General features: G+C 45.7%; 1 protein-coding gene across 7 annotated transcripts in view; it reads right to left on the bottom strand.

Moving 5' to 3' along the window:
• Window positions 1-16,988, bottom strand: part of BCL11B (BCL11 transcription factor B) — a 95,508-nt gene that overhangs the window by 70,202 nt on the left and 8,318 nt on the right. For 4 of the 7 annotated variants that reach the window (XM_072337332.1, XM_072337338.1, XM_072337334.1 and 1 more), the window contains exon 2: window positions 10,918-11,286. In XM_072337332.1, the coding sequence (XP_072193433.1) occupies window positions 10,918-11,286 (369 nt within the window). The remainder of the gene's footprint in view (window positions 1-10,917; window positions 11,287-16,988) is intronic. The other 3 variants (XM_072337333.1, XM_072337339.1, XM_072337335.1) reach the window with 1 other exon arrangement.

The following is a 16,988-nucleotide window of genomic DNA, read 5'->3' as shown; positions in this document are numbered from 1 at the left end:
AATCGAATGCTCTAAAGAAGATAATTGTCACACAATTAGTAACACATTAGTCCTCCGATATTTTTAATAGCAACCCAGGTTTTTCCCCAGGGCACTTAAAAATGGCAGGCTCAGCTACACTCTCCTTTTTTCAAACTCCCATGCACTTTCTTCTTTAAAAACCTCCCACATGCATTTCGCTCGGTCTGAAAGTACCAGCGCGGATCTTCATCCTGCCAATGCTTACAGACTTGCTTAACTTTCTGAACATCAGTAATCCCGCTGAACACAAGAGGACCATTTGAGTACCTACATCTCGGAGCAAGCAAAGAGTGAAACTGTGCCTTCGCTGAAGCCAGTGGCAAAACCCCCACTGCTTCCAATAAGATTGTGATTTGATATTGAGTTTGTTGCAGGATTGGGACCGTCCTCATTTTAAGGTACTTTCCCAAACTCTTTTTCATTTTTCTCCTTTTTTCTTCCTGCTGTTTTTCCCCCTCACCTCCCACACTCGCTCTTGTGGGGCCCCATATTGAGACCACTTGAAAACTTCTGCCTTTCAAATCCCTCCACCAGGGAAACCCCCTCGCTGAGACAGGAAACATCCTTTGCAGGTAAAGCTGAAAGAAACTATTTTGCCCCGCTGTGTGCATTTGAGTAAACTAATTAAAACCTGGGAACTTTGGTTCCAAACGATGCCAAGAAGCAATTGTTAATATGAGCTGAAGTGAAATGGGAAGCTCCAGACATTTAAAATTAGCTGTAGGGAAAAGAAAAAAAAAAGAGAGAGAGAGGAAAAAAAAAAAAAAAAAAAAAAAAAAAAAAAAAAAAAAAAAAAAAGCAGTCAAAGAATTTTTTAATTTTACTATAAAGCTGATGCAGTGCAGCTTGGACTGCGTGGGGTTAAAATGAGTTTGGAAGCAGCAAAGGGGGATATCTCTGTTGAAAAGCAGAGGAGGGGAAGCAGCAGCAGCCGCCTCGGAATCGATGCAGCTCTGTGAAGAGGAGGCAGAAGTGAGCAAACCAGCTGAACTGCTTGCAGAATTAATCAGTAACAAAGAGACCGGAGCTGTTGGCGGGCTTCAGCCCTTGAACCTGGACTCTGCTCTATAAATTTCAACTTGGAATGGCTCTCTACTTGTTGAAAGACAGGTTGGCTCCAGGCCAAGCCATAGGGAAAAAAAAAAAAAAAAAAAAAAAAAAAGATTCTTTCTTGCTCAGGAAACTTCCCTTCAGTTTCTAACTCTTTTTATGAGCTAGTAATAGGGCACTCCAGAAAACGGGAAACGGAAGGCGGGTATTGAAAGCAAAAAAATGAGCCGGGAGTTGTTTTAATAAAGAAAATAAAACAAGTAGGTGCTAAATGCAAACCTGGATCTTGCCTGCACGTAAGTACATCAGCCCAAACAGAAGACTTCGGAGCACCCTGCCAATAATTCAAAGGAGACTTTTACAGTTATATTAGCTGGCTACAGGTTTGACTGAAAATAATAAATGTCTTAAAGGAAGAACAGGGTTGTTCAATCCCCATCTGCTGTCTTGCCTTGTTCTCTTATCCCCCACCACTCCACCTTGTTTAAATGACCATCACAAAAGCAGTGGGTATTAAACAAATGTAGATTCAAAATGCATATCTTTTCTTCCATTTCTCCCTTCAAACAGGAAACTGCAGGAGAACTGACGCTCTCCTCTACCTCTGCTCATTGCAGCTGCATTCACCAGTACCTTCCCAACACAGTGCTTTTCCAGCATGAGCAGACAGGGAGTGGGCTGGGGCTGAGTGAGGGGATGGTGTGTGGAGGGGGGAGCTGTCAAAGTGGAAAGAAAGAAGGCAAACATCTATTCAAAGGCCAGACACACTGAGCAAGGTCAGCTGCAGAGGCACAGCCCCTCACAGTAGCTCTGCAATTACATCCAAAGTCTGCATAGCACCAAGAGTCCCGGGATCTGCATGCAGCGGCCGGATCGGAGGATCTAGGGCAGCGGGAAGAAGGTGTATAATGATTTTAATTGCTCTTCCGAGATGCTAAAGAGTAGATGAGATGCTCTTTAGCTAGAGCAGGGGGCTGATGCTCTGTACTGCTTGCAAGAATATGCGCAGATAAAATACGCTAATGAGAGAGTGGAGAGAGAAACACGGTAAGTGCTAGCCGTGATCAAAAGGTGAAAAAAAAATTGAAATAAAATGCAGCCTAATCAGAGCACGGAGGACAGGGAAACACAATCTCTCCACCAAAAGTGGCTGTTAAGTTAAATTAGATTAATCACTCCCACCTCCCTTCCTCCCCAAACACCCTTATTTTTAATGAAGGGGCTTATTCCTGTAATGCTGAATGCTGGCCAAGCTGCTGGACATTTAAAGCTATATTTGTATCACGCCTGCAATACATACACACATCCTGTGTTTCCCATTTCCAAGAAAACTGGGATCTGCTACTTGGTAGGTCTTTTTCCATCAGCACCATTTTCATGACCCTGCTGAGGGACCGCTGAGCAGTGTCCCCCACATCTCACTCCAGAAACAAACAACCAAATGCCAGAAGAGAGGAGAGAGAAGGAGCGAGTTTAAGAGCTGCTGGGCTTAGTAGTGGTTTGTGCTGATCACACTTGAATCTCTCTGCAAAGGCATACATGCAAAGAGGAAAAAACAACAACCGCTAAGTAACCACTTCACATCTGCCATTAAGATTATTAAACTTCTTACAAGCGGTATTTACCCCACCTTCCCCACTACACACAAACACACACACACCCCCAAGCTCTCCAGTGTGGCAACTGAGAGCCAAGAAAGCTCTCCTCTCCCTGATGCAGCAACCGCATTTATTCCTGTTAAGGGGTTAACGATTCGTTTCCACTACTTCTCTCGAGAAAACCTACAATGAAAACATTGGCTCACGAAAGTGTTCTCACTGCCAGAATGCCACAGCGCGAGTGAAAAGTCCGTTTTGTTTTCATTACATCTCTGGGATTTCCGGCTTAACTCCTGAGCTTAGACACCAAATCCCTCGATACCCCACCCACCCACTTAAAAAAAAAAAAACACTTATGCTGCACAGCCCACCAATTACCATTTGGAGGGTGGGAGGAAGTGGGGAGAAGGAGCCATGCTGAAAATGATGCTCTCATTGGAGTGAACATGTGTGCCTCCCAAGCTCTGAGAGCTACCCGGTGTCTCCAGGCATGCAGTGTTGTCCGCTGAGAAATGCAGTTTTATTTCCATACATGGCCTCTCTCCTGTATTTCTCACCCCCCATCTTCCCACTCTGCCACAGAGCTGGAACTCAGCCCCGAATCTATGCCCTCACAAGTGATGTGATGTGACATAGAAATCCAAGCATTTCTTGTACAAAAGGTATGATTACTTCACAAGGTTGTTGTTGTTGTTGTTGTTGTTTCCTCCAGTTATGATAGAAAAATGTTCCAATCTCAAAAAAAAAAAAAAAAAGAAAAACACCAGAAAAGTTCAGCCTTTATGTCACAGCCGATTTGGTCACTGTGTGTATAGGCAGCACAGTTCAAACATGGGCTGAGAAAGAAAAACAATCAATGGAAAAGGCACGAAGGGAGGCTACCTCACGCCATAGCAGTGCTTCTGTCCTGCTGAAGAGAAGGAACCATTTCTGTGCCTTTATGTATTTATTCACCATGGGAGAGTTCCAGCAACTTTTTGCATCTGTATGGGAGCTTTTCTGTTTCATAGAGCTTCCGTGCAACCAGCTTTCCTTTCTCTATATTCCAGTGCAAAATTCCCCTGCAAAATCATGCAGACTCCACTCTTGTAGGCAGTGTTCCTCTAAATACACACTCCTATTATTATTAGTCACATCAAAATAAATGCCAAAGCAGTCTATATGATTATTAGGCTCTACTTTTACTTTGCTTCTGACAGCTCCTGGCGAAATTGTCAGGAAAAATGACTAATGACTGGCTGACCAGTGCCTTTTCATCACTCACCATTAGTGTTTTCAAAAATCTACCAATCTTTCCATGCTAATAATGATCAAAGAAATGCACACAGTTTCTGGTCTCCCACACATGGCCTGAGCAATTTCACAAGAGATCCCAAAGAAAAGCAACAAAACTTTTTGCTGGGTGACATTTTGTGTGGACTCTACCTCTGAATAAGTCCAGAATCAGTAGAGGGAAATGGCAGTGCAAATTTGATGCAAATGAAGAAATTTTCCTCTTACTGAGTTACTCCAGACACATGTCCACTTCAGAACAAATGGACCAAGCGACCTTTTTAAAATCTCTCATCAGCCTGCAAAACGGTACTTCTGTCATAAAGGTTTTGCCTAGCGTTGTCACAAGTACAGCCTAAGTAAGATGACTATAAGTGGGAGTGATTAGAAAGAAAAAACACCAGCAGTGAGCTCCCTTTTTCCAGTTCGGCACCCTGTGCTGAGGGCAGGTCCCTGCCCACACGACTCAGCCGATCTGGTAGCGCACCACTGCTTGCAGGGGAGTTAACCAGGGGGAACCAAAGCAGCACGGGGCCAGTGGGACTCTATGGGCAGCTGCTCCACTCCTGCACCATTACTCACCCTGCCTGCCCATGGGAGTTCTGCTAACCACGTGCAGAAGGCAGAAAATAACTGAAAAACAGGATGGCAAGAGAAACAAAACAAAATAAAAACTGGCAGGGACAACTGAGGGCATAATATTCCTCAATGCCCTTTTTTTGTTTGTTTTTTTGTTTTGTTTTGTTTTGTTTTTTTAGCCTATTTTTAAAACTCAGTGTGATTAATTTCACACTTGGCTATCACAGATGCTGGGAAAGCCTCTGCCAGACCCGGTGCATGGAGAGGCTGGACCCCAGGCAGGACACAACTGATAGCACCATGGTGACAAACATCAGGGAGGGCGGCCAATGGGCCCTGGGCAACCGCAGTGAAGAGGATGAGAAGACAGTGCTGGACCAGTGCCACATGGGTGTGGTGAAGTTCAAGCAAGGGGAAATAAGTTTCGTAAGAAGCAGGTTTCTCACCTTCAGCTATTCCCCAGATTAGCAGAGTGCTCACCAGTGCCTGCACGGGACACACTGGGCAGCACCAAGCTGCCATATCCATGATTCAGAGAAGCTACAATAGGGCAGCGGTTCTCTGTGCAGGACTGCCTGTAAGACAGAGCCTTTATGGGAACATGTATGTGACCTTCAGCACCAGCACATCCCCATGCGGGCTGCTGGGCCACCTTCAGGAATATTTCCCTTTCCCCTTCCTTCCTTCTAGCCCACCAACCCGCTGCAGCCAGGGGAAACACCATAGAGGGGTGCTGAGTGCTCCCCAGAGATCCCCCGCAGGGGCCACTTCCCTGAGAGGCTCTGTTACCACCACAGCCCCACATATAGCCCGTGGCCGGCAGAGCCCTCCAGACATCTCCTGCCTCAACACTGGCACCACAGGGAGGCCCCATGCTGTGCCCTGCCTGGCCTCACTGGCAGCCTGAGGGATTCAAACTGTCAACATTTCAGCGGCCCCTCGTCATGCTTGAAACACAACCTGGAAGCCACCCAAGAGGAGGGCGGCCAGAGCCACCAGGCTTGCACCTGGGCAGGGAGCCCCAGAGGAAAGCCAGGCTACCCCAGCATGGCCCCCGTGCTGCCTCTGGCGCAAGCAGGGCTATGGGTGAGATCAGCTGCCTTGTTTTTCTCCCTGTCACCCAAGGCAGAAGCTCAGCCGAGGCCTCTGGAGGCAGAAGGTTTGTTCATTAACCCACCGCCAGCCCCATTGCGCCTGACGCTTTCATGCACCCCCTGCCCCGCAGCATCCGTCGTGCTGCTCAGAGGCACCAATTAGCAAAACACGTTGCTAAACACCTGACAGAGCCACAGAGGAGTAGGAGGAGGAGGCCAGGTAACTCCTCTGCCACCAGGGAACGCCTGGCAGGCGCGAGGGAAGGAACAAGCCTGGAAAAGCCTCATGAAGGGGATTTCAGTTGCAGCCCAGGTTTCTCAGGCTCTGTTACCACACGTTTCTGGAAGCCTCTTCTACCTTGCGTGGCAATTTTCCTAGCCTGGCTTTGACAGGGCACTGCTGCCAGACCCACTAGACTGGAGAGGGGCTGAAAGCAGAACCCAGTGCCACAGCAGACCTGAAAATGGGAGCGGGGCACTAAGGATGGCCCCAAGTCCTTCAGTGTCCAGGAGACTCTTTCCAACCTGCCCAGCATTGCTGCTGTCAGCCGTGGGTTTCTTTCAGTCTGTGGTTTCCTCGCCTCATGTGTGAAGGCATCACGATGGCTGCCTGAGTCCTGTGGCTAATATGGGTGCACGGGTCCATAATGGTACATTATAAGTGAATGTCTCAGAGTAGACAGCAATAATAATTAGCTGTCATGATTTGAAAAAAGGATAATCCATGCCATTGAGTTAACAATCACTCACACAACACACATGGATTTAACTAATCTTAATTTGGAGAAAAATAACAATTCTAAATATATCAAATAGCCTATTTCATGGCAACCTGCAGCGGTGTTTATCTCTGGCTTCCAGCACATGCGAGTTATTTAGTTTCTCTCACTGGCAGTTTTACCATTCAAAAGCCTGAAATGAACATTCATGGAGCAGGGGTTGCAGTTAAATCCTGCCTCTGACAGGGAGCCTTTTTTTCATGATGCACATCTAGTTCAAGTACATAATGTATGGAACCCAGCGTTGGCGGCTGGGACAAGATGAATAAGGAATTCAAATCAACTCCCTTCTCTTTCCTTGCACTGTCTTTGCAGAAATTAACAACGCTGTCTTAACGAACCTCTGCTGCTGGTGTTGTCATGTGTCTGTGAGGGTACACTGCCCAGAGCAGAGAAAAGGGAGATACCATCAGTCACAGGACAGCAGGAGCCACATGTCCAGGTCCCTCTTCCGCAAGAACTGCTCATCTAGTCATGCCCAAGATCTCATAAATATGAAAGCTAGGAAGAGATACAAAACACAGCAGTGATCAAACTTTTCCAGAGTACCTGCTGCTGGTGAAGTGAAAGAAGCAGCGGCTGATAACTCTTAGCTAACTCATTGGCCTTGCTTTGTTTTGCTGCACAACAATCTGATACATCTGCTCGATGCTATCATATCCTCCGTACAAGAGGCAGAACTGATTTTCAAACAGGTCAGCCGATTTGAAAAAAGCCTTTACAGGTAAGGCACTTCCTCACAGCGACAGCTAGCATGTTAGCACATACCCTATGGACAGGGGTAACTACACAAAAGACCCTTGAAAAGCTTGGATTTGCAAGTTACCAGTCCAGGAAAGATTGCAGAGTTCATTATCAGAAGGTCTTTAAAAGCTGATTGCAGAGATAAAGTTGCCATTATCTCTACTAAAATCTAGAAATGTCAGTTGGAGATTTGCATTGCATGCATGCGAAGTCTTGCAGATTCCTGAGCTCTACCTGCCTCCCTGTAAGCAGCAAAAGGTCTGTTATGTGGTCAGAAGGGATTTAGTGACCAGAGCAAATGGGGTTACCAAGAAATAAAGAAAGAAAAGTGAAAAGAAAAAGGGAAGACCTCACAACTAGAGAGCACCTTGCATCAGGATTAATACTTGGTGAGGGGCTGCATCCCAGCACCTTTGTGCCCAGAGGAAAGAAAGGTGCAAGGGGCAGAGCCATGCTCAGCGCTTGATGTACCCTGGCTACGCTCAGCTCTGGGAAGCTGTAACGTTTTGCGGCTTAGTCACACAGCAGAAGGCCGCACAAATCATTTCAACCAAATAAGAAGGTCTACAAAAATAACATGAGATCAAGGAGAGGAGCTGAAACCTATTTGAGGGCAGCGTCGGTGGCAGCATATTTCAGGGAGCCAGAGAGGCGAGAGGGTGATTTCTGGTTTCCCTCTTCAAATATAAAGACTCAATTATCTTTGAACAGCTTGCTTTACACATGAATTGACACATTTATTTTACAATAAATAACTGAAAGTTATCTATGTTTCCTTTACTGTTAATCTACACAAAGAAATAATAAACAGAGCTTGTCTACAAAAATGCAACTACTGCAGTCCTCAGAATTCAATTAAGCTAAAATAATTAATGCTTCCACCATATTAAATTACTTTATACATTTGAGCCACTGAAGTTTTTTTTTCATTCTTTAATCTTTTTCGCCTTTTTATTTAATAATAATAATTTTTTAAAAAAAAGTTATTTTCAAAGGGGGGGGGGCTTGTCTAGGAGGGGGAAAAGGAGCACGATTTGCTGTTAAAATGTAATGGTCTCCTTTAGCTGACACAGCATGTAGAGTGTTTTGTGCCTTTGATTAAAATAACATTTTAAATGCTTTGAACAAACATATCTCCCCATACTTCTAAGGGATTATTTTACATATTTCTTGGTGGAATAAAGAAATTCATTCTTCCTGTCGCAGTACAGAAAGGCTAAGAATATCTTTCGTCACATATAAAGTAAAAATACTGTAGGCTGTTGCATTATTACCAAAAAAATAAAAAAATAAAGGGAAGGGGGTGGCGAGGTGGGAGAAAGCTGCCTTAGAGATTAAGTTTCCCTTTTATGAAATCGTATTTAGTCTCTTTTTTTAACAAATCTAACAACAATGCTCTACAGCCGCTCACTGGGAAATACCTTTAATGTTAAATGCAGATTCTGATTTTCTTGGCTAATGCAGAAAGCCTTTCTATTGAAATATAAATAAGGGGTTTGGTATATCCCACTAAAGCCTTTCCAGTGAATGACTTCTGTGGGTTTTTCATGGCTACCCTCCATGGCTGTAATGTGAGGCTTTTATCCTACTATTGAAAACTATCCGTTGCTATTAAAAAAAAATATGGAAGGACACTGCACCTTTTATCTCAGAGCTGGGTTCCTAATTGAGAAAGCATTATTACTGCACTGTTTAGTGGATGTCCCTATCTCCATGCGCTGCTGAGAAAATGCCAATCAAATGATAAACCCTTTTATTTTTCTCAATTCAGAATCTTTCCAACGTATTTTCATTTGATATTCAGTTTAGTCTGAAAGAGATTAGGTGCTCCAGATTGGCTTTTAATACTTTTTTCTATGACTTTTCCGCATGTGAACATAACCTTCACCCCTCTCCTCCTGCAGATTTTCCACGCGGCAAAAGTTCTGCTTGTGCTGATGCTGACCCCCAGGAGCTGGGAGGGGACAGCACCCTCTGAGCTGAACATACACATTAAAGTACTTTGTTTTGGACTGAACTTGGGCACAGGTTTGTAAAAGGTGGGATCTGGAGTACAGCTACAGTGTAGTTTTCCTGGACCAACCTTACTAAGCGCTTGGTACCCACTGCAAGAGGCTGAGCACAAGCAGCTTGCAGGTATTGGGAGTGCTCAGCACCACTCAGGAGGCCTTCAGCAGGCAGGAGGAGAAGCAGCTCCTGAATACTTCTTCTCCCATCAATTGTGAAGGAAATCTAGCCCTCAGAAAGCTGTTACACCACGAGGGATTCATCTCTGCCAGGAAATGCATTTACAGCTTCTAAAGGATAGGGTAAGAATGAGGTCAGGACTTACAGTACGGATGCTTTCAGTGCTACAGCAGAGTCTGCCTCTGCTATTACCCCCCCCCCCCCCCCCAAAGCTACCAGCTGCCCTGTATTGAGGTGATGCCTGCACCCTTAAAAATTCCTGGAAGATGAGGTAGTCAATGGGTGGGACATGCCTCTTTCTACGAGACAGATCACTTGGAGGTCTGAGGACTGCATCAGTTCAAAGCCCACATCTTCATTTATACAATGACCAAACCATTCAGAGGTGCTGGGGAGGGACTCACACACCTCCAGTGCTAAAAGAGAGAAAGCTGAAGCTTTGATTGTAAAGATAGGAGCTTAGTACTACTCTTCTGGGAATCCCCTCATGGGAACATCTCTACTACAGACAGGTTTCTGGACTGTCAGATCTAATCCTATAGGACACTTCCTAGAGAAATTGGGATAGTGGCAGAAGTGACAATTTGCCACTGGTCTTCTGCACGGGATGCAGTCAATTTGAACATAAAGGACGATTTGAGGGGAGCTCCTGCTGTGTAACACAAAAAACCCACTCTCTAGCAGGGAGCACAGCCCTTCCTTTCACTGTGGCAAGCAGCATGTTCTGTGCTACAAAGAGAAGAAATACCCTGTGCTCCGGAAGCTGCCCCACATCACTCACTCTGCAGCAGCCATTCGTTTCCCAGCAGCTCGCCCAGGCAGATGCCACTGCTGCCTGTCCACCACCAAGCCGGGGGGATCTGCTGAGAAAATGCCAACTGCTAAATCCTATCTGAGCACCATGGCTGAGGAAAAGGAAATGCCTGCAATCTGCTCATCTGGGCCAGCTTGTGCTAGTCTCTTTCAAAAATCCCATTTGGGGATGTGCATGTGAATAGAGGTGTCCCCTACCCAACTCCAACCATTTCAGAGGCCCAAGACAGGCAGCACAGGCAGTAACTCAGATCAGAAAGCTGAAATCCACCCAAGCAGAAGGACTTGATGAAGCCCTGCTCACCCCTCATAGCCAAGTCCTCTTTCCACCGGTGCCAGAGGGAAAAGGATTTTTCCATCGACTTCAGTGGTCAGGATGTCACCCTTCCCAGTGGGTTAGGAAGCACATTTGAACTGGACTGAACTGAGCATCTCACTGAAGTCCCCCTCCCTACACCACTGCTACCTGCTTAAGGACACTCCTGAAATGGCTCCTCCACCCCCAACATTCTTCTTTACAATGTGTGTGCAAACTGCCCCTTGGTTCTCTCCAGAGGGATCAAGAACCCCTGGTGTCGGAGAGCTGACCCTGTGAAGAGATGTATACTGAAGCACATGTGGGGCAGACAGCCCCTCTGAGCACCCCAGAGCCACGAGGGACCTCCAGGCTGATGGATCCTACAAAGACCTGTGGCTGAAACCTCCATTCCATGGCACTTTCTAGAGGGCTTTTGTTAAAAGATTACCTAGGCAGTTGATTGAGTGTAAAACATGCTGTACCTGCAATGTTCTCCTGCTTGGGGCAAATTCCTTTTGTAGGCGTGAGAAGACGGTCTTCTTCATCGGGTGTGACTTGGATCCCGATTTCCACTGGCTCTGACACTTTCCTGAGCTCGGCGCGTGAGGAGGGGGGAGGGCTGCTCTTATCCATGCTCTTTTCATAGCAGACACCACCAGTGCCATTGCACTGTTTTCTTTTGTGCTCTATAAAAACCAAGATGTCTCCCAGCGGGAAGTTCATCTGACACTGTCCACAGGTTAACAAGTCGGGGTCTGTCCCACCTGCAGCGATGCTGATGCCACCCGGCTCTGCTATTGCCAGGCTCTCATCCTCGTCGGCGAGTGCCGGTTCCACATGGTCAGCCTCTGCTTTATATGGACAAGGAGAAAGAAGGAGGAAAAGGGCAAGGGAAGAAGAGAAAGAAATTGCTTTGAGTGTTCACAGACACTGACGGATGCATCGCAAGAGGCTCAGCCCCCCCACACACACACACCCAAAAGAAGCCAAGACTGATTAGATCTTTCTTTCATTTTTCAGCTTTTCCACTCTCCCAGAATGATTTCAATATATTTTGCAACCAAGCCTGCCTGAAACAAAATGGAAAGGCTGACCTGGCATAGCTTTCCTGACAGCTCCTTCCCACTGCTGCCAGCACTGCAAGGAGATCAGCAAAGAGCCATTTTGCAAACATTCAAGCCCTGAGTCACTTTCTGAAACAGTTCCTCTCTTTTTAACCCACCTTCTCATTCCCACTGCATCTCCCAGCCATCTGGCCAAGACCCCATCCAGCAAGTCTTACACACCCAAGCCTCTCCTTTAATTTCAGCGCAGGGAAAAAGCAGGGAGGGAAACCCTGGGCAAGCAGGGTCAGGCACATGACATCGATACCACCACCTTGCCCCATAGCAGATATCAGCAATGTGAAATGACTGCCCCTTGGCACGATGGGAGAGCAAACTATTTACTGGAAGGCAAGCAAGATGTATTCTCATGAGAAGTGAAGACGTTTCAAAAGTGTGTGCAGTGGGAAAGAGAGCAACACATTGGAACATTGGCTGAGCCCAAAATCTTCCGCTCATTTTCCCACTGCCAAATACCTGTGCAGTTGCTATTTAGCTTAGTAAATGCTTTTATAGAAATCTTGACCATGGACCTTGTGGACTTCATACCATTACCCTCAAAAGACTGTGAAAACATTTTTGAGTGACCTGAATCCGTTTCTAGGAAATAAGCAATTTCTCATTTTACCATGAATAAAATGCAGCATATTTTAATGGGTATTTTGAAGATAATTCTTACATGATGAAATAATTATAGATCACAATCCACTTCTGGGGTAAAACTTGTTTTTTGTTTTATTTTCTCTTGTTCTGCTGCGTAACTGCCAAATCATACAAACATTGGTCTTTACTTGGGCAGAATTTCCACTGACTTTTGCCTAAGGCTGTTTTGCCTCTGTGAGGACTATAGGATTTGGGCAGAACAAAACAGAGGAGCTAACAGTATGTAAATCGGCAAGTGAGACCTCTAATCGAATCAGGATTAAAGGAATAGTAGGAGAAATGTTCTTTATTGGCCTGAGTGGCTTGCTTATGGATTTCCTGGGGAAAGCAAGTTACACAAATAGCTCAGAGAAGTGAGACAGAGATAAGCAGATGTCATAATCCAGATCTGGATTCCCCTCCTGGCCGAAGACAAAAGGAGTTTTGTCTCATTCTTCAGCAAATTGGGGAAAATAAATAAATAAATAAACAAACAAGGATCATAGAAAAGGGACAAGAGGTAGAAGATGAAATGCATTACCTGACAACAAAAAAAGGTTGAGCCTCAAAAAGGACAGGTTAGAAAAAGAATCGTCCCTGTTTTCCCCCTCCAGAATAAATAATTGATTAGTGTATCTACCAGCTGTACTACAAATTACATCAGAGCAGCAAAACAGAAAGAACGGAGGGAACAGAAGGACTGAGATCCCAGCAAAGGACTCAAGCACACCCCATCCCATGGAGCCAATGATGGGCAAAGGAAGGCTTTGGCTTCCCAGCTCACCCCAAGGTTACCAAACGCATTGTTTTAAAAACCTGTAATTACTTTTTCCCCTTAATCTAAGTTTAAAGCAAGTTTGAAGACAACGCTACGTAATTAATTCGTCAATTTATGTTATGAAAAGGTGCCTCCTTGCCTCAGTGAAAATGTAACCATAACCCTGTGCCGAACGGGGACTACCAGGAAGAGAGCGGATGGCTGTGAAAAGTGTGTCACAATGCAAAAGGTAATTATTTAGTGCTGCGGTTCCCTTTAATGATCTAACATTGAGCAATATTGTTTATATTGAAGAGAGCTTGCACCTTTAATTACCAATTACATATACATCATTTTAGAGCCAAAAGAAAAGGACTGTGAAAAGGGTCCTTTAGAAACGTGCATGCTATTTCTAGGAAGAATTCCTATTAAGGGGGAGCAGAGTGTCAAAATATTAAAAAAGAAAAAATACACAGAGGGAGACATACACGCACATACACAGACGGGAGATGGGACAAAGAGCTGGAAAAGACAACAGGAAAATGGGAACCGAACCAAAGGGTGTAAGGAAAAAGGTGGCAGAGTGGGAAATGTTTGTTACGAGTTTCACGGAACGTTCCTGTAAAGCTTTTAGATTAAAGTCGGTCTCTCAAATTACAAAGGCTGAATTTTGGCATGTATATAACAAATAAAAGGAAAAGCACGGGTCTCAACTTTATTATCTTTTTGATGTGAGGATTTTTTAATTTATTTATTTATTTTCCCTGCGATTTAAACTGTGCTCTTCAGAAAATGTAGCGAAACTGCTGCATTTGATAAGGGTCCTGACCACGCGGCTCTGCAAACATGAAGGAGGTTTTAGCAGCTAAACTGTTGAGAATTCTTTCCTTTCAGCTCCGCAGTTCATTTGAATATTAGTTAAATCCACATATGCCTATTCACTTACACTCTCTCACTCTCTCTTTCCAAGGACTCTGCAATGGCACTTTTTTAAAATAACATCTGGTATTCCTTCACATTTTGGCAGTCGCTGCCTTTACCGAAATTCAGCTTTTCGTTTGCTCGGTGAGCGAAGCCCTCGTGATCCGTAGTAATTGGGTTTCAAACTACCAACATTTTATTTGCCTCAACTCTGCGTCTGATTTTAGCTTAACAAATCGTCAAGCAGGAGACTGGCCGTAAACCCAACAATGCAGGAGCTATATTACAATCCCTTATTCAGAACATGGAAAACAGACATAAAAGAATGAAAAAACAAAATACTGAATAGATCTTCAGATGCATTTTATCCATGTCAATTTGCATTTTTTTTTTTTTTTTTTTTACTCAGAATAAAAAAAAAAAGAAAAAAAGAAAGAAAAGGTTTCCTATTGACAACTCAATTAAGCCATTAAAAAACCTACATTCAAGTAACATTACAGGAGAGATTTAAAACCCACAAAGGGAAAGAGAAAAAAGCCTGGAAGTCCAGCCCATAACGCACCAGGTCACGCCTGGTTAATACAGCAGCGGAGATCTTCTGCCGGTTAAGGAGTCCTTTAATAGCAATGGGGCAATTTAGGCCAGTCTCAATCTGAAGTTCTGACTCCACTTGTGTCTGTGGGTTTCAAATGAGTCGCTTCACATTATTTGAATTTGACTCTGTGGTTTAATTTCTGTTTGTTGGTAGCTGGGTTTGGGGGGAGGAGGGTGTTTCCTCGGGAGTATTTTATTTCATTTATTTATTTATTTATTTAAAGAAGGAAATGTCGAGCCACACAAAAAAGGAGAATGGAAAACATCTCACCTCCCTTACGTGGGAAAAGGGGGAAAAAAAATGTAAATGAATTATTTCCAGGCAGGACTTGTGCCCGGGTTCTTCCAGGTGTGTTAAGGTGTGCCCAGCATTATCCCTGTGCCCAGAGGCTCCTCCAAAAGGCCCTACATCACTTCCCAGGGGAGCACGGTGATAGGGACGGGTGATCTATGGGGACATCAGAGACACTGTTGTCATTCGGTGGCTTCATGAAATTAATGCAACAGGATGATCTAAATCATTTGCTTTACTTTGAAAAGCGTTATGCGTACTGCCTGGATTCTGAGCAGCATCTCAAAGCCTACAGTGCCAAAATGCAGCAGACAATTTTCTTAATTCCACAAAGGCACTGTCGCAAAACCACCAGCACTCCTCTTGCAGCGTGGTGACATCATTACAGCATACGCGCCCCATGCAAACAATACTCTTATGCCCAACATTAAAGCAAATGCACATGCTAACTACTTTCTGCCTGTCAAATGTCTCAAAACCATGCCCATTAGCAGTGAAAAAGACTGCTACTCAAAATCATCTCAACGGCCTCAGAGGACAATCCTGTAGATGCTTGTTCACAGGCTTTGCATGAAGCTGGGTCCAGCTACCGGAGATTTATTTTCTTGTGTTTTTATTGCACTGCAGAGAGGAAGGTGCAAAGGAGTCAGAAAGTGAGCTCCTATCCCCTTTCTTTTTTTTTTTTTTCCCCTCCCCTGGTATCAAAGTGATTCAGAGGAAGGGGGAAGAGGGATGCTCTCGTGCTGGGCATTGTGCGTTGAACTCCCTTACTACCTTCCATTTCTGCAGTGAGGCCACAAACCTATACCAGGGGAGTTGGAGAAGCACTGTTAGTGCCCCATCTCCAAGTTGGGGTGCCACCTTGGGATGAGCTGGGGATTGCCTTAGGGCCAGGAGCCCACACACAACTATTGCTGGCTTCGAAGAGAAGCAGGAGAGCGCACAAATAAGTGACTGCTCGTCAGGGTGTTGCCCAAAGCGGGCCTGAAAACTATGTCCCTTCCATCAACACCCACATGTCACATTTACTGTAACATCAACAGGCTTAGTAGAAATAGCTTGGATCACGCGTTCCCAAGCTGGGTTATCGCAGAGATCGGTGTCAGGATCCTCACTGCACAATGACTAACACCACATAGCAGGCGATGCAGCCCCTCACAGCCCAAGTTTATCAATAACCCACTCCAGGTCCCTTCGCAGCTGCAGGGTGCAGGGTTGAGTCCACAACTGCACCTTGCACCAGCATCACAGTAAGCGGTACCAGGTGCAGCTTAACTGCCACCAAATCTTCATTTTTCCAAGGATAGAAAAACAAGTATTCAAATAAATTAAAAATAAAATTAACAACAACAAGCGTGAGGCTGAGTTGGCCGAAAGAGGCGACCTGGTGGGGAAGCCCCAGAAACAAACGGGCCGGCAGCTCCCTGCTACTTTTCAAGAGACTCTCAGCCGCACGCCAAGTGCACAAAGGCGGCTGGAGGAGCTGGGCGGCTCTGCCGTGCGGAGTCGCGCCGCACGGAGCCGCGCACCGGAGAGCAGCGCGGAGCTGCGGGAGGAGGCCGGGGGGCACCTGAGGGGCCGGAGCCTCAGCCCCCCCTACCGCGGAGCTCCCCTCAGCGTGGGGTCGTGCGGGGCCGGGGGATGGGGGACCCCCTATTAATCACCGCACGGTCTCCCGCGGGTCGGTCGGCTTTGCAGAAGTGTCCCGAGTCACTCGGAGAGCGGTTCGGGCCGCCGCGCACACCTGGGACGGAGCGAGCCCGACCGTAAGGAGACGAGCAAGGCACGGGGTTTGGGAAAAACGAGGAGGGAAACGGTACGGTAACCCCGCGGAACCAAAAGGGAACAAAAGCCACGAACATTCAAGGATCTGCACGGATCTCAGCGTTTGTCAGATGGCATTTCACCAGGAGCTCCACGCGGTGTTGAAGAAGGGAGTGGCGTGCCTCCTAAGTAAACTATACGTTCACCAGAAAATATTTACTGCTTTTGAGAGCGTAAAATGCAGAGGGACTTCTATAGACTGCAGAAGCTGTAAATCGTCGCAGATAAAATGGGATGTGATGATGGGATCTAAAAGCATGCTTTGTTCCCCAGTGAATAGATTTGTTTTATTTAAAACTCAGCGACAACCAAGGAGAGAAAGGAGCGCTCCGTGCCACAAAGGCAGGAGCGGTGTTTTGGTGAGGGCTTTGAGCTGCCTTAGAAAGGGATATGAGAAGCGCGGGTTCTTACCTAAAGGTT

This window comes from Excalfactoria chinensis, chromosome 5 (genome assembly GCF_039878825.1).
Source record: "Excalfactoria chinensis isolate bCotChi1 chromosome 5, bCotChi1.hap2, whole genome shotgun sequence".
Lineage (NCBI taxonomy): Eukaryota > Metazoa > Chordata > Aves > Galliformes > Phasianidae > Excalfactoria > Excalfactoria chinensis.
The sequence above is the reverse complement of the archived record's forward strand: the minus strand, read 5'-3'. Positions and strand labels throughout refer to the sequence as shown.